General features: G+C 43.2%; 1 protein-coding gene across 1 annotated transcript in view; it reads left to right on the top strand.

Annotated features, from left to right (window-relative positions):
* The window catches only part of LOC144783084 (cadherin-related family member 4-like), a 361413-nt gene that overhangs the window by 84654 nt on the left and 258724 nt on the right, over window positions 1–18035 (top strand). The window contains exon 5 of the mRNA XM_078662246.1: window positions 16184–16279. Within this exon, the coding sequence (XP_078518372.1) occupies window positions 16184–16279 (96 nt within the window). The remainder of the gene's footprint in view (window positions 1–16183; window positions 16280–18035) is intronic.

The following is an 18035-nucleotide window of genomic DNA, read 5'->3' as shown; positions in this document are numbered from 1 at the left end:
CATAGGTGAGCCATCGGTGCGCTGATTGTGCTCCTGCTGTCAGGGTTATGCTCCGCAGGATCCGGCCGTTGCTCATAGGGGTCCACCTCCAGATGTTACCAACTCCCTGATTGAAATAAGAGGGAGTTCGAACCATCAGGTGAGGGAAGAAAGGGGAAGGAACTGCAGGGAAAAAGGCTCTGAAATGACACAAGCAAAAACAGTTATACACCACTCCTTCTCTGAATGCTACTCTCATATAATCTCACTAAATGGAGCTGTACCTGTAAGGTTTCAAAGGAACTCTTAATCTTCAGAGTAGTCTAAACAGAATACTGTTTTCAGAACCATATCTGCAAACATAGAAAACAAACATTAATTCCACTGTTGCTCATTCATTGAATTTCTGATCAAACTTAGCAACTGTCCCTATCGCCACATACCACATCGGAGAACAGGATAATTCCAATTAGCACCTTAAGTGTTGGTATGCACCTGGAAGAGGGCAGTTCGCTTTCAAAAATAAAAGAAATGAATCATAATGGTTCTTCTTTGATCCTTAATTTTCCCCAACTCTAGGAAGGCTCCAAAGATTATTGAAAGTCATAAGTTCCTCAGAGACACAAAACACAAAGTCTGAATTGTAGTTCTATACCACAATGCACTAGTCCTTTAATAATGAATAAACAGTACACACGGTAGTCCGTAGTTGAATAACTACCGAACGCCGCTGTACAAGAATCCTCGCTAGTAATAAAGAAAATACAGAAAGTTTGTAGAAACACGGCAACGAGTGGCCTCCTGACACACCTCGCTCCGCTAAAACTGCACAGTGGCCTTAGAAGGTAAAACTCAAAACGTTAGCCTGTGGCCTCCTGACACCGCGCTCCGCTGGCAGTTAACAGGCTGAAGATAGATAAGCGATATGGCAGCGTGTGGCAGGCAACCACCACGCTCCGCAGAATACCTGAAATGCTGGACGCCGGTGAACGGTAACGCGTGGTCGGTCGACACACCGCGTTCCGCTCAATCCTTTGATGTAAATGCGCAGCCGCGCAACAAGACACTCACTGCTCTATACCAACGATGCTCAAGAAGGTTTCCACAAAGGCCGCTGCTAAACCGCTGACGAGCGGGGAACAGCGTGACATGGAAACAGGGAAAATCCAGGACGTGAATGAAACAGGAACAGGAAACAGAATTACGTGCATCTGCCGCGCATCTGCCCCATCGCGTCTCTCCATTAAGTACCTCCCTTACTACCGGGAATCATGGGAGTTGTAGTTTTTAATAGCCAGGTAGGTGCTCCGGATCACGAATCCTGACACCTGCTGCAAGGTTGAACTGGGGGCCTCCATTAAGTAAGTTGCGAGAGAAGGAAGGGGCGCTGGGCAGAGGGTGGGGCAGGCAGGAAGCGGGAGGGAAAATGGCAGAGGGAGCTGCGAAGCAGGAAATACGGTGCAGGGAGGGGGAAGCAAAAGCAGAACAACGGCAAACAGTAAACACAGGCCCAAATTAACAAATCAAGCCACAAGAGCAAAAGAAGACAAAAGTAGACAAGCGGCAACAAAGGTAATAAATGAACAAATCAGGCCAACAAGCAGAAGTAGACATGCGGCGAACAAGGCGAAAATAATTAAACAAATCGTGCTAACAAGCAAAGTAGACAGGCCGTAAACAAGGCAAGAATAGGAAGATGAAGTTGACAACAGGCACAACCAGACGCAGACAAGGCAGAGATAGACAGCAGCAGGGGGAGCTGGCATGAGAACCTACTCAATGGGGTCGCACAGCGGCCTCCATTAAGCAGGTCGTGGAAGGAGGGAGGGATGCTGGGCCGAAGGCCAGGCAGGTGGGGGGCGTGAGGAAAAATGGTAGGAAGGAGTTGTAAACCGGAAAAAACGACGCAGGGAGGGGAAAGCAAGAGCAGAGAAACAGCCAAAAAGTAAACACGCAAAAATGAACACATCAAACCACGAGAGCAAAAGAAGACAAAAGTATACAAGGGGCAGCAAGGGTAACAAATGAACAAATCAGGCCAACAAACAGATGTAGACAAGCGGGGAACAAGGGGATAAAATTAAACAAATCAGGCCAACAAGCAAAGTAGACGAGCAGTAAACAAGGCAAGAATAGGTAGATCAAGTTGACAACAGGCACAACCAGCCGCAGACTAGGCAGAGCTAGTCAGCAGCAAGGGGAGCTAGCATGTGGACCAGATGACCAGCCATTGGCTTTCCTGTTATTCAGGAATAAACCATCTGAAAGAAAAGAGGCACTGAGAGTGGCAGGGAAATACAGATGTTGTTGCCACAGGGCAGATGCGTACTGAGTTTCATAACACATAACCTCCATTAACCCAGCATCTCAACCTCACTTTCAAGCATTTTAGTGCTACATTTATGTACTTGTTCTCGATGTAAGTGAATGGCAGTGAGAACATTTGATAGAAATTAAACTTGTAGAAAAGATCTTATGAGCAGATGCCAGGATTTTCTCATGGGAAGAATTTGATAAACCCTTGGCAAACTGATACAACCAACATGAACAAGAGCTGACTTCTAATTTCTAAAATCCTCGCGTTGTTGTGCCAACTTCAGAATGAGGATCCACTTTGGTAGAATAGTTAAACAGAAATGGGCAGTATACAACATGTAATATCAAAATGGGAAAGTCATTTAAAATGTAAAATGTGTAAGTGTGCAATATTACTAAAACTTTTGTGGTCATCCGTCAGGTATTAAAACAAAATCTCAATTGATTAATTAAATATAACAATGCTTATTAAAGCACACAGCAGCATCTGCATTTTCATAATAAGCATGTATTATGATGGCACCTATGAGTGTGAATTCACTTTCTCAGTATGAACTTATGAAACCTCACAAGACCTTTCTTAAAATAATAAAAACCTTTTGTTATGGCATTAATATACCTCTATCGAAGATATGACACCTATTTCGTAAACACATTTTTGTTAAAGAAATGTGCTGTTTGGCTAATCATTTGAAATAATTCAAATCCTTTCGTTAGAAATCTTAAGTCAAAAACCAAACTGTAACAAAAAAGCTTTTTCAATCTTTATTTTTCAAACTTTATTGATCTAAATAAAGGGAAAGTAATAGGAAGCTAACAATATCATACTACATGTTTCTCACTAAATAAAATACTAAAAGGTCATTAATGTTCCTAGTGGAGATCAGGATGAAATTCAAGATACTCTGCAAAATGTTCAAGGTATTTTGGATTAGATGAATGGGCTATCAGCAAATGTTGGTTCAGCACCGAGGGTTGACTAGAAAACCCAAATTGAGCATTTGCATACAATCATGAAACTAAAGTTTATTGGGCTGAAACAATGGGATACAGCCTGATAAATAAAAGGTCCCAAGTTCTGGAACCATCTTATCCCTGCTTTAGGAAAGATGAACTCCCCAGAAAACACCAGAAGCCATGTCTTTTTAAGCAAAATTCTCATAGAAGATAGAAGAGTTGATTAATACCAAAATAGAGTTGTATCCTGTTATCTGACCTAACTCCAACTTGTCTGAGTTACAACTCCTGAGTTGTTTTCATTCACATGTAGTTATCTGTTGCAAAGATGCGTAATTGTGTCTAATTGTATCCTCCAGATCTGCAATTATAAAGTTCCTAATCCTGTATACCACTGCACCCCATAAAGCATAGGTCCTACCCAGCCCCCTTTCAGCTATGATTGAACGCTTCTGACAAATCATCCTGGAGGGTTCCATATAGAAAACACGGTTGGTGGGATCCAATGTTTATAGGAAGGAAAAAACTAGAAGAAACTGAAATTTGGCAGGGGGAAATGTGGTATCAACTGTAAAATCCCACAACAAACCTGTCAAGTCAAATATCTTTATTTCGGTTAAAACAAAAACCATAAAAGATGTTCATAGAATGTAAAAGCAGAAACCAATTTCCGATACCACACCCATTTTTCCCACAATTCATTTATGCTAATTGAATACCAGTCAGAGGCACTTACGATAATAAAACAATAAATACATTGTTTTAATCTAAGAATATAGACCATACATCCAAGATAATACAATGATGGCACTACAATTAATATTTCGTTAAAACATACTTTAGAAGTAGGCAGTACTGACACAAACTCATGGTTCCCCGTCCCACCTTTAGTAATTATAAAAATTTAACTAACGGTCTAATCAAGTGACATTGGAGCTTGAAACCCCTTCTCCTTCATACTATCTCCACAGAAAAGAGATATCTGCTTATACTAAACAACGGATTGGGTTGTTTCAATTCTGAAAATTCTTTCCGCCTCACTAAAGCGTCTAAAACCCAAGAGACGGCAGATAGGTTTTATCCATTTTTTCCTTAGGTGTGTGTAAGCAGAACAGAAGAAGAGTACATGTGCTTCATCCTCTTTAGCGCCAATACTACACAATTCACATCTAACCAGGTCGTCCTTCCCTGCATTACCCTCGTCGCGTACCCATCTAGCAGTGTTTGCTTTAATTTGTAATATTCCATAACGGAACTTTAAATACAGGGATTTTGCTAGGCTTGGTAAGATCTCATCCATAAAGGATTTGAATCTACTTTCTGTCTTCATTCCAAGATACTTAAGAGTTAAAGTCCCCAAGTCCAGGTTATGTAATTTTGAGTTTAGGACAAACACCCAGTATCTTTTTTTTAACAGCTTTTTACAAATCAAAGTAAGAGCCTCAGGGTCAGCCCAGTAGTGACTTAGCCCCAACTTAACAAACCAATCTTCAATATGGTTCAGCCATACCAACTTCATGGTGTTTTTTATTTTCAGAATTTCTTTTAGGGCTCTGCAATCTACTAGTTTGTCTGTTGACCACACGCGGAATTGTTCCTTTTATTGCACCTGATTACAAGAAATGATGCAGTTCATTATTAGTGTTCAGCCCTAAAGCCGTCGTTCTTAATCTTCAAATCCATCCTGCTTCTGCTTTTCTTAAGGACAATTCTCTATTTCCACCCCTCAAGGGAGTCTGTATTTGTTCAAGTGCATGAAACCAGACATCCCTTTCTGTTGGATGGTTTTCCTGTATATGTATAGCCACCGGGTATCTCACATCATTATTTCTTATGGCTCTGATATGTTCTTGTATTCTGATTTTTAAACATCTGATACTACTACCTATATATACTTTGTTACAGGCACAACCCAAAGCGTATACAGTATATGTAGTATTACAGCTGATGAAAGACCGAATGTCATATTCCCTCTTGGTGTTGTATTTGAATTTTGTTTTTTTATTGGGGCCATATTGACAAATGGCACATGAACCACAAACAAAAAAACCGGCTGGTTTATTGGTTAGCCATGTGATTGTTAGGATTAGGTCCCCAGTCCTCTTTTGTTGACCATGTCTAATATCATCACATGACACACCAGTAGCATAAAAAGGAGTCCTACCCTTATGTCTATGCTTGTTATTGCTAACCTGTGGGTTCCTGCATCCTGGCTCCGGAGTTTCCTGTTGTTGGTTGCTGTCTTTTCACGGGCCCGTGGAAAGAAGTAGAGAATTCCCTATTCCCCTTATCTTTTTGCCTTTTTGTCCCGTATCCTGATATATTTCCTTGTCCTGGTGCTTCGTTTTTGGGTTTATACCTTATGTTGTTTACTTCCCCCTTCCCCTTTTGGGTCCCCTGTAGCTAGAAGGTAGTCAGTGTCCTGTTTATAATTTGTCCAGTCCTCGTTATTGACTTATTTTTGAGGAAGCGCATTTGGGATCTGTACCTGCATTCAGGGGCTCCTGTTTGCAGAACGCCGGTGTGCGCCGCTCTCCTGTCACGGAGACGCGGGGACCGAACCAGTGATACTCGCGCCGCAGCGCGATCCCTTGCCGCATATGCGCTACCCGTCCACCTCGTTTTAGGCGGACGTGACGTTTTGGGCCGTTCCGCGAGAAGAACCCGGCTGGTTTTTCTCGTTACTTTTGATATCACAACAACGCGGAAGAGGCTCACGTCCTTGGATTTGTTTTGTTTCTAATTCCCCAAACCACGCTAACAGGGTTTTTTTTGTACATACCAATGCTATCGGTGTGTTTTTTTTGTACCCTGTATTCTTCTTAATCGCCCACGCCAAAACACCCATACAAATCATAGAGTCCCAGCTCCTAACTCACCCAAGAGACATTGTCTTGGGATATAGGTTCCAAATCATTTGACAACTCCTTGAAGCAAAGCCTGCTCACGCTTATGGTAAGTGTGTGTGATGATATTTGTTGGAGATGGATATATGCATTAGAGGTAAGACTGGGGACTGAAACATAACTGTTGGGTGTATTTGTTGTTCCCCTTTTTGCAGGAGCAGAAGAAGGAGGCGGGTGTTCCTTTTGGTGACAAGTTACATGGGTGGAAGGTGTGGTTGCCTTATAATTTTCCACCCCCTTTTCTGAGTCAGCAGCTTTCTCATCTGTGCCTGTCAGAGAGTGGCTGGTGAGTCGGGGAAGTGGATTGGACATATCCTCGTTCCTGCAGTGTGTGGGTTGGGCAGGAGTCCAACAGAATAACAAGCCCACGTTAAACTACACTGCCTGAACTTGGATGGACGAAAGTGGAGGGGCCATGGCTGGGGCGGAAGCCCCCTCCATGATTGATATAATGGGTGCCCTTGCTGCCTTACAGGCCCAAGTACAGGACTTGAGACAGGAGAATGTAGGATTGAGACAAGAGCTGGTTGCAGTAAGAGCGCAGGCACAGACCCAGCCTAGAGCCCAAAATCCTGTGATACATCCGGCTACTTTCCAGTATGGGGGGGCGGGACAGAGCAACCCTGGAGGAAGTACCCCTGTAGCTATTACTGTAAACTCCCCCGTTCCTGTACCCCTGGCTCTGCCTGAAAGGTTTTATGGGGACAGTGGGAAGTATGGGATGTTTATGAACCAGTGTCAGTTACACTTTATGTGTCGACCTGATGCATTTCCTGATGATGCCGCGAAGGTAGCCTTTACTCTTTCATACCTGGCTGGTACGGCTGCCCAGTGGGCTATCCCCTTAGTGGAAGGGAATGATCAGGTACTGAGGGATTACAATGCATTCAAAGAACTGATGAGGGGGTTGTTTGCCAAACACGCTTTCATGCAAGCTAGTGATTCAGAATTACTTAAACTACGACAGGGTCGACAGGATCTTCTGACATATATAGCGTCTTTTAATCGTCTGATTGCAGAGACACATTGGCCGGCCGATAAGAGGACCTCCTTGTTTTACCAGGGTCTTAATGACGAATTGAAGGACGTGGTTTCACAAGTAGTGGACCCCCCAGAGGAGTGTGCCGCTTTTATAGACCTAGTGGTTAAATTGAATCATAGGCTATCAGAGCGCCGCGGGGACCGTGGTCGTTTTCAGGTTTCTCGAGGGAACTATATAAAGACTGAAGTGAAACAGCAACCTGGTGAAGCAAAGCCGGAACCCATGGAAATAGGAGGGGTTAGGGGGCCCCTTACTCCTGAGGAAAGAAAGAGACGGAGGGATCAGAACTTATGTCTCTATTGTGGACAAGGAGGACACTTTGCAAGAGAGTGTCCCGTTAAACCGTCTGGATCCGGTCATGGTAAAAAGTTGGCATATGTACATGTGGAAAGGCTACCCCTAACTGTGCATAGAAGAGAACAGTATGAGGTGTTGGGGGCAGTGGATATGGCGCCCAGACATTTTGTGATTTCGGCACAGCTGCTGTTGGCAGAATATCAAAGGGTGCCTGTTTCTGTGTTGTTGGACTCAGGGGCCACTGGCAATTTCATTGACATCTCCCTAGCAGAGAAACTAGGTGTGCCTTGCCAGTATAAGAAACAGCCAGAGCCGGTACGCGCGATAGACGGGACTGAGTTGTCGTCTGGGTGTATTACTAGACAAACCATGCCGCTGCGGTTGTTATGTGACAATGGTCATTCTGAGTGCGTGGTTTTCGATCTGATAGACGCGCCTTCCTTTGGCTTGGTATTAGGGGTGCCTTGGCTCCAAGAACACAATCCCAGGATTGATTGGGTACAACGGCTTGTCACGCTTGATTCGCATTATTGTTTGAAACATTGCTATAGCGAGGCCAGTGCAAAGGTCCCTCCCTTGTATTGTGCAGCCACAGAGGAGAACGGGGTTCCAAAACAGTATGTGGAATACACCGATGTGTTTGACAAGGTTCGTGCTCAGAGTCTGCCTCCTCATCGGTCTTTTGACTGTAGGATTGATTTAGTGGAGGGGATTCCTTTGCCTTGTAGTAGAGTGTATGCTCTGTCAGAACCAGAGGAAAGACATCTCAAAGAATATCTGGATGAGATGTTGGAGCTAGGTTTTATCCGTCCTTCGTCCTCTCCTGTTTCTTCAGCCATCTTTTTCATCCCAAAGAAGGAAGGCACTCTGAGGGCCTGTGTGGACTACCGGACATTAAATAAGGCCACTATAAAAAACCGGTACCCTCTTCCGCTCATCCCCGTGTTGCTGGATCAGCTCCGCAAGGCCACGGTGTTCACTAAATTGGACTTGCGTGGAGCATATCATCTGATCAGGGTGCGGCCCGGTGATGAGTGGAAGACGGCTTTTAAAACGAAACATGGGTTATTCGAATACTGTGTGATGCCGTTCGGCTTGTGTAACGCGCCGGCGGCGTTCCAGTATTTTATAAACGAGGTCCTGAGCGAACATCTGGATAAGACAGTAATAGTTTACTTGGATGACATCCTTATCTTCTCAGAGACCGGAGCTGACCATCATACTCATGTCAAACAAGTACTGCAGAAACTGCGAGAACATCGGCTTTATGCCAAACTTGAAAAGTGTCAGTTTGATGCTAAGGAGGTGGAGTTTTTGGGTTTATACCTTATGTTGTTTACTTCCCCCTTCCCCTTTTGGGTCCCCTGTAGCTAGAAGGTAGTCAGTGTCCTGTTTATAATTTGTCCAGTCCTCGTTATTGACTTATTTTTGAGGAAGCGCATTTGGGATCTGTACCTGCATTCAGGGGCTCCTGTTTGCAGAACGCCGGTGTGCGCCGCTCTCCTGTCACGGAGACGCGGGGACCGAACCAGTGATACTCGCGCCGCAGCGCGATCCCTTGCCGCATATGCGCTACCCGTCCACCTCGTTTTAGGCGGACGTGACGTTTTGGGCCGTTCCGCGAGAAGAACCCGGCTGGGTTTTCTCGTTACTTTTGATATCACAACAACGCGGAAGAGGCTCACGTCCTTGGATTTGTTTTGTTTCTAATTCCCCAAACCACGCTAACAGGGTTTTTTTTGTACATACCAATGCTATCGGTGTGTTTTTTTTGTACCCTGTATTCTTCTTAATCGCCCACGCCAAAACACCCATACAAATCATAGAGTCCCAGCTCCTAACTCACCCAAGAGACATTGTCTTGGGATATAGGTTCCAAATCATTTGACAACTCCTTGAAGCAAAGCCTGCTCACGCTTATGGTAAGTGTGTGTGATGATATTTGTTGGAGATGGATATATGCATTAGAGGTAAGACTGGGGACTGAAACATAACTGTTGGGTGTATTTGTTGTTCCCCTTTTTGCAGGAGCAGAAGAAGGAGGCGGGTGTTCCTTTTGGTGACAAGTTACATGGGTGGAAGGTGTGGTTGCCTTATAATTTTCCACCCCCTTTTCTGAGTCAGCAGCTTTCTCATCTGTGCCTGTCAGAGAGTGGCTGGTGAGTCGGGGAAGTGGATTGGACATATCCTCGTTCCTGCAGTGTGTGGGTTGGGCAGGAGTCCAACAGAGATCTTATTCATCTCCTTTTCTCCTTTTACATAGCTTGGACATAGTATCTTTTTTAGATTTTCTCCCCTTTTATACACAACCTTAGGTTTTACTGATATTGTGCCCTGGGGCATTTTGCCTGATGCAATTATGTGCCAGTTTTTGCGTAAGATATTGTACACATGATTACTATATACATCATACTTGGTTATAAACATGATTTCATCTTTATTCACCTTTTTTTGCTTATTCCTATTGACACTGCTCTTTAAGGTGGTTTTGCGATCCACCGTTTTGATCCTTGATTCTGCCTTATCTAAGCACTCTTTAGTATAACCTCTTTCTTTAAAGGCATTTTTCATGGATTTGACATGTTTTTGAAAGTTTTTTTCTTGGCTGCAATTACGGCGAGCTCTTGTCATTTCTCCAAAGGGTATAGCATTTATTGTACCCCTAGGATGTGCACTCTCAGCATGTAGAATACTGTTACATGCTGTAGGTTTTTTAAAAATGTCACTTTCGATTTTATTTCCTTTAACATATAATCTAAGGTCCAAAAACTCAATGGATTCTTTAGAGTAGTTCATGGTCAGTTTTACATTGAATCTATTCTTATTTAGATAATTAAAATAAGCCATTAATTCCGTTAGTCCACCATTCCACAGCATCATGATGTCATCAATGTATCTACCATAGAAAATTATATTATCATTCCATGGTTGTGACCCAGTTCCCCAGGCATGCTCCGTCTTATACAGGCCCATAAACAGGCCTGCGTAGGACGGAGCAAACCTGGATCCCATTGCCGTACTCTGTTTTTGTAGGAACCAATCTCCGTTGTGCAGGAAAGCATTCATATCTAGAATCATACGTGTCATCTCAAGTAGCATGAGAGTATGCTCCAAATTGCTCGCACTGCGTTTGTATAGAAAATGTTTTACTGCTTCTACACCACAGTCACTTTTTATACACGTATATAAACTTTCTACATCTAGTGTAACAAAGAGTAGATCTGGACTGTCCCAAACAAAATCCTCCAGTTTGCATAAAACGTCCCCACTATCTTTAAGGTAGGAGGGCAAGTTCCTAACAAAAGGCTGGAGATATTCATCCACAAACTGTGAGAGACGTTCAGTGGCTCCACCATTCCCTGATATTATAGGTCTTCCTGGTGGGAACCCCCCCCCCCTTATGGATCTTTGGGAGGATATATATATACGTGGGTGACGGGAGTCATGTGCCTGTAAGTACTTGTACTCGGTGTCTGATAAAAGACACGATTCATGCCAATCCCTTAGAGAAGCGTTAATGTTTTGTTCAATTTTTGGGGTAGGATTGTCTTTTAATCTAATGTAACAATCGGTTTGTGCTAATTGTCTATCTATTTCATTCAGATAGTCAACTCGATTCATCACTACAATATTTCCTCCCTTATCTGCTTCTCGTATGACTATTTTAGGATCTTCACGCAGTGTATTCAATATGTCCCTGTCCTTTTTCGTCACATTGTGATCATGTTTACAATGTGAATGAAACATATGTTTATCCTCTAATTGATATAGATCATGAGTTACTTTATTGTAAAACTCATCAATAAAGGCATCCTGTGATCTTAATGGCAGAAACTTAGACTGTATCCTTAAACCACTGTCCCCTGAAACATCCTGAACAATCTCCAAAGATCTAGCAGTCTCTGTAATATCCACATTATCATCTTCTTCATTCAATGTGGAAAGCAAATGAGTAACTAAGTCACTTTTTAATCTGCACACGAGTTAGTAGAGTAGCTATACTCGCCCGATTATTTCTATAAGTAAATGTAAATGTAAATGTACAGGAATTTATATAGCGCAAATCACCAAGCGGTTTCTATGCGCTTGCTTAGGGAACCCGTCCTGGTATTCCCCTGTGAGATAACCCCGGCAGGGTATCCGCAAGGTGAAAGCCAGGCATCCTGCCGCGAGGGGCCATTGTGGAGATTAAGCAAGCTATTGCCCAGAGTCGCAGAGTGTGAACCCGTGAATCGAGTAGGCACCGGAGCGAGAATTGTCGAGTCCATGGACATTTTAGGACTCAAGACCCCGCCGAGCCGGGAATTGAACCCTGATCCCGGGCTGACCTCTGCTTCCAGGTCTGCCTCCTCTAACCAGTGAGCCACACTTCTCCACAAGTAAGCGATCATAGTGAAGGTCCAGTGGCGCCATTTTAGATAGGCCTGCGTAGGACGGAGCAAACCTGTGAATAAGGGGTTTGTCTGTCCTTTGGTCTTTAAATAATTTTCCCTTTAGACCCTCCACCAACCTTGTTTTTGACGATGATGATGACCGTTTTCAGCAGGCCATGGCTAGTCCCTGTAACTGACTTGTGGACCATTGCAGGTGGCGTGAACTTTTGAATTTGTCCTGGTCAAGCACGACCAGATAGCCCTGTTTTATTCTTTTAAGCACTATCTTTCAATATACTCTTTAACAATTCATAACTCTAGTTCTGCTTATTGGAATTTTGTCATTTATGTCTTGTTTTGTTCAATAATTTAGGCTCTATATTTCTACCAAGGTGTGGCATATTTTTTGTGTGGTGTGTTTACTGTTTTAAGTGTTGCACAAATACTTTACACATTGCTTTTTAAGTTAAGCCTGACTGCTCTGTGGCAAACTACAAGAGGGTGAGCACAGGTTAATTTAGTGTGTGTATCTGACTTACCCTGACTAGGATTGTGGTTCCTGCTTGGACAGGGTGAATACCTCTGGCAACCAGAAATCCAATTTTTTACATATGGGTTATCCAAAACCCAGGTGATATCAATAATAAATATTTCACAAACACCAGGGAAGTCTACTCTCCCCATTAAGGGAAAAATTAGCAATTACAATTAACTTAATTGTGCGTCACAGCTGAGTCACTGGACCAGATCCAGCACTCAAGTGATAAATGTCTCAGAGTGGCTACATTATATGTTCCTCTTATGCTCAACACCTTTCTGAAAGGTTGGGTGGTCACATCACCATGGTTGTCCCCCTCTCACTCGACCCTCCTTTTATTAAATGTGAAAATTATCCCAGATAGTCAAACAATTTAACTATCTCAATTTCAGCTTTTTTAGCCCGTAGGTTTATTGATATCATTGTCTTTATTGTATGTACAATAAGATATTGGCAAAACAATATTAAAAAAAAGTTTTTAAAAAGCAGAAAAGCTATAGCGGTAGGTGACATGAACAATGCATTTTCCGTAACAAAATAGGAATAGTTACCTGATTGGTATGAGGAACATTTAACCAGAGCTTAGAAAAAACAATCAGAATATCATTTATGAAAATTAATGCAGTCCTGAAATACCCAATGGTGACAGGAAAATTTTTTTATGCACACATCTAGCTAAAAATGTTATGCTACAAAAATGTAAGTAATTATTTCTTGCTACGAGTCAGAGCGTGGTCTGTGCCTGTCTGGGAAAGGATGTTTCGTAGTTTAGTGCAATTCATATGCTTTTTGTAGACTGAAAAGGGCTAGGTACAAGATCTCTTTCACAGTGGCAGCCGATGCATATAAACAGTTGTGGGGCAGGGGGAGTGTGGAGGGAGCGCGGGGGTGCTGGAATCGGAGCGCGGGGGTGTTGGAATAAAAAAAAAGAAGAAAAAAAACGTTCATCATGCTGCTTCTGCTGCCTCGCGCCTTAGACCTCCTCTGCTTCCTGGTCCCAGCAGCCCCATGGACAACATCAGAGACTCCCTGTGCAATCCCCGCACTGCTGTCATGCTGCATGAGAGCAGCGCGGGGATTGGCCTAAGTGGGCTTGGTTAACGCTTGCTTAGGCACAGGGAGTCTGTACTGTTTCTCCAACCCGGCTGTGCAATACAACTGGTTGGGAGACACCTAACTGTGCATGTCTGTTGGGCTGGCCTAAGACAGCCGGGCAAACAGACATGCACAGTTAGCAGTGCGGATCACTCTGCCTTCCTCCCATGGCCCAGCCCCACCCACTCCCAGACACTCTGGCTCAGCCAGCAGCTGAAAAATAAAATAATCTTTTTTTATTTTTCAGCTGCTGGCTGAGTCAGTGAGGCAACGCTCCTCCTTGTCGAGACGCTGCTGTTGCTCTTTCAATAGAACATAATTTAGAATCACTGTGCACAGTCTCAGGTCTTTAGGTAGGGGTCCTGAGGTCTTTTTGGACATGGACAGATCTGTTAATTCTAGCTAATTATGTATACAACTTTAGAAATGTTTTCCAAATCTATTTCCATTGAGTGATTATTAGAAGTGGTTTTTGTATCAATCCTTTCACAATATTGTGTATATGCCTTTCTCCAGTATAACCACAAGTATGTAAATGTTCTTCATGTAGAATTGTTTAATATGTATAGTAGCCGTCTCCTGACTTCCCTGCATTGTATATTATGGGCAGTCTTTGGTCGTTTGCATTTTTCAAATGAGGAATTGTGTTACCCACTGTTTAACCATAGACATTTAGCAGACACTAATGAGCTGTACTTTGGCCAACTAACACTGGTCACAAGGGGATCATTATTACAGATAGGAGATTGATATCCATCAGAAAACGTTTAACATGCCAGTGTTTGCATGAATTTGAATTATTTCTAACAAATGCAGTTTAAAAGTGAGATTGCCCTGATGGTGCTTTTACGAAGCACGTGTTGACATCTCCATAGATAGCTGGATATGAAGTCACAAGCAAAGATGGAATAATTTGTCACTAACAAACAATTTGAGAAGTGATTTTTACTGTATATAATTGAACTTAGAAACGTATGAACATAAGTATTTAGCTGGTGCACTAATGGTTAGTCAAAGATAATAAAGCAACCATTCCTGGGCAAAGGACCACATGTTTTGATGACACCACAATGGGCAGGTCAGCAACCTTGACTGGCCCACAGAACATATTTAGTTCTCATTATTATTCACAAAGGATTACAACTAAGTCAAATGAATCACTTAATTGCAGATCAGAATCCCCTGGCTGAAGTAACAAACAATACCCATAACCCGGGACCACCAGTGAGTGTTCTGATAGACTGTAAATTGTGTTCCAGTTTCATTAGGATACTTTTGGGCTGTTGATTTTTGTCATTGGAACTGAATTCCTGGAGCCACCACAAATAGGCAAAAAGTCAGACTAATGGAGTAAATCTCAGTTTGAGCACATTTTGTCTGTAAATTCTAGATCCTGTTGACATTTCATGAGCTTAAAGGATTTCTCTTACTTAACCTCTTCCATGCTCACGGCGGCTCCCGGCCGTCATGAGTCACGGTGGGCGGTTGCTGATGACGGGCGGGAGCCGTCATGACCACACCCGCGATTGGAATGTCAGCACTGCGGTGGAATTTGCGCCGCAGTGATGAGGTTTAGCTGGGTTTTTGAAAACCAGGGAAGGAGCCACCTCATGTTCATGCAGAATGGACATGGCCACCAATGAGGCAATACTTGACGTGATGGACATGCTATTGCAAGCCAACTCTGGGCTGATCATTGTTTCTACAATGAGCAAGTATTCTACGTTGACAAAATAACAGCATCCAACCTTCCAAATCCAATACATTGTTTATCTCGTTAGTACTGTTTGACTTTAAAAATCACCCCTGAGGGTAAGATACCAATCAAATAACTCGGATATTATGGAGGGCCCTTGATCGACAACAAATTTCCCTCAAATTATGATTTTAATAAATATATATAACCTTGGGAAGAGTGCTGACCCCAGCAGGGCTTTGTATCAGCTTAGTCTTGCTGGTTGCCATTTATAGGGTTATAGACATAACAGAAGGGCAGTGCTAGGAAGAGTGCATCCATTATGTCCATAGCATCGTCAGCATAATAGAAAGGCTACTGCAATGCAAAATATATTCTTATGATATGTCTGGTGGTGAGGGCTATGGTGGGTGACTGGGCTACGCTCCAACAGCAGCCACCAGGGACCAACTGGGATAGATAATACTTAACTTGGAAGGAGGCTACAGTCCTGAGCGGGCATAGTATATCTCTTGCACCACCCTATGAGGATCTGGCATTATCTACAGCACATTTTAAAAAAGAAATCATGTATAGTGTTTTGGTAAAAAAAACAAGTCCTGGCTAACTTGCCATGCAGAAGTCCAAAGGGTGTAAACATCCCTAAAACAGCAGCAGAGTCAAGTAGCTAATGACTGCAGACATACAAGTTTGTTAATGCCAGCTAGGCACATAGATAGATAAATGGACGGACAAACTGATCCATGGATAAAAAAATCGACAGACCAGTTTTCTGGAATACAAATCAGCCTACAGACAGAATGACTGACAGATCAATTCACTGATAGTTTAATTAATTGATCAACAATTGACTTACAGACACCTGACCATAAATGGACAGACAAAAAGATAGATAGATATTCCTTATTTTGTGTTCATTTATCAAGGAACTTTACTATCAAGTATATTATACTGATTTTTATGTTGTCATCCTTCTTTCCACAGTACACGATCACACAGCCAAATCTAGCCACATTCAGCATAACTAACCTTGGGCAAGTCATGCCACCATCAACAGGCTTCAACTACAACACTAGAAACGTGAGTGTTTCTGTTTTCCTTCCAAAATGTGAAAAATTAATATGAGTTGATCTTTTAACGGCAACTGGACCTCGTTGTTGAATGTTTGGTTATTTATAAAACTGTACGTCTTTGCAATAGATTATTAAATAATTGTACTTGGTCTTTTTCAAGCCACAGACTATTATTTTACACAGCAAGGATTTCAAATAGTGATAGCCAGGGGTAGACTTTCCTACCCCTGACTGGTCACTTGGTACCATTGGCATTCCCTTGTTACAACTTAACACAGACAACACACAGATCAGGTGAAACAAAGTAAGCTGAGCTCCTAGAGTCATGTTTACTTTCTGTAGTTTCCACTCTTTGCCCTTGTCGCATTCCCTTAGAACCAAATAGTAGGCTGTTGAGAATCAAAGAGTGGGACAGTAAGTGAACTCACGCCATTGGGGTTAATGCATGCTTGAAATCACTCCCCTACCATGGAAGTTTGATGAATGGCTGCCCATTCCTAGAGGCAGGTGCTTCCGGGAGCTAATAAGTATAATTAATATACATTGCACCTGCAACCTCCCACAATTTTCACAATTGCACCACGAGATAAAATGAATCCTACATGTGTTAATGCATTTGGAAGGTTGAGAAGGAACTATAGTGTGCCTACCGGGTGCGAGTCGCCCTCCCATAAAAGACATGAAGCAGGTTGTTGTTGTTCACCGCGTAGTCTTTTATTGAAACTTCAAGCAGTGTCATTAATCCTTTATTCATCTTGGATTATTAATCCTTTATTCATCTTGATTAAGGTAAATCTTTCAAATACTTTGCTTATCAATGCCACAGCATACGAATAAATCTCAAAGTTGTACATTGTCATTATATTTACAACCCACTCTCCAAGGGGCCTTTTGTTTAACCTTCGGGCTGTGCCAGCAGGCCACAACCAAGATAGCCTGCTCTCCTTAAGTTGACCGCCCTCCGGTCAACGGAGCCGCAGGTAAATAATGTTCCTCCACTTGAGACAACCATACCGGGGTATACCTCCTTCAATGTTATAAACATACACCAAGGCATCTTGGGTAGGGGAGGAGAGGTCAAGGACCACCAGCAGGTCAGTCCCCCCTCTCCCGCCAGCCCAGAGCCCCACAATGACTGCTTGGCCTTTCCAAGGGGCAGCCAGTCCATACCAAAAAGGAAGTCCACACCCTTTTCTTGCCTGGGACCCCGCCATTCTCTTCCTTGTTGCAGGGATGGGTGGGTGGGTAATTCTTTTGCTGGTCTGCTGCCGCCGGAGCTGTTGAGAGAGGATAAAGAGGGTTAGTTCGGCCTCCCCCGAGGTTTTATACCCTCGGGGGAGGGAAGGTCGACCCTGCCTTCCTGACGACGCTGAGCTCCCGTGATAGGCTCACTTGGACATGCCTTACTGGCTCTTCCCTGTCCTGTTGCTGCCTCGAGGGCGTCTCTGCTGGCTCCCGCCCCTGATGCCACTAAGGGCGCCACGCCCCTAGGAGCGGGTGGCGCTGTCATAGTGTGCCTACCGGGTGCGAGTCGCCCTCCCATAAAAGACATGAAGCAGGTTGTTGTTGTTCACCGCGTAGTCTTTTATTGAAACTTCAAGCAGTGTCATTAATCCTTTATTCATCTTGGATTATTAATCCTTTATTCATCTTGATTAAGGTAAATCTTCAAAATACTTTGCTTATCAATGCCACAGCATACGAATAAATCTCAAAGTTGTACATTGCCATTATATTTACAACCCACTCTCCAAGGGGCCTTT

The sequence above is a fragment of the Lissotriton helveticus genome, chromosome 9 (genome assembly GCF_964261635.1).
Source record: "Lissotriton helveticus chromosome 9, aLisHel1.1, whole genome shotgun sequence".
NCBI lineage: Eukaryota > Metazoa > Chordata > Amphibia > Caudata > Salamandridae > Lissotriton > Lissotriton helveticus.
Note: the sequence above shows the minus strand (reverse complement) of the source record. Positions and strands in the feature narration are given on the sequence as shown.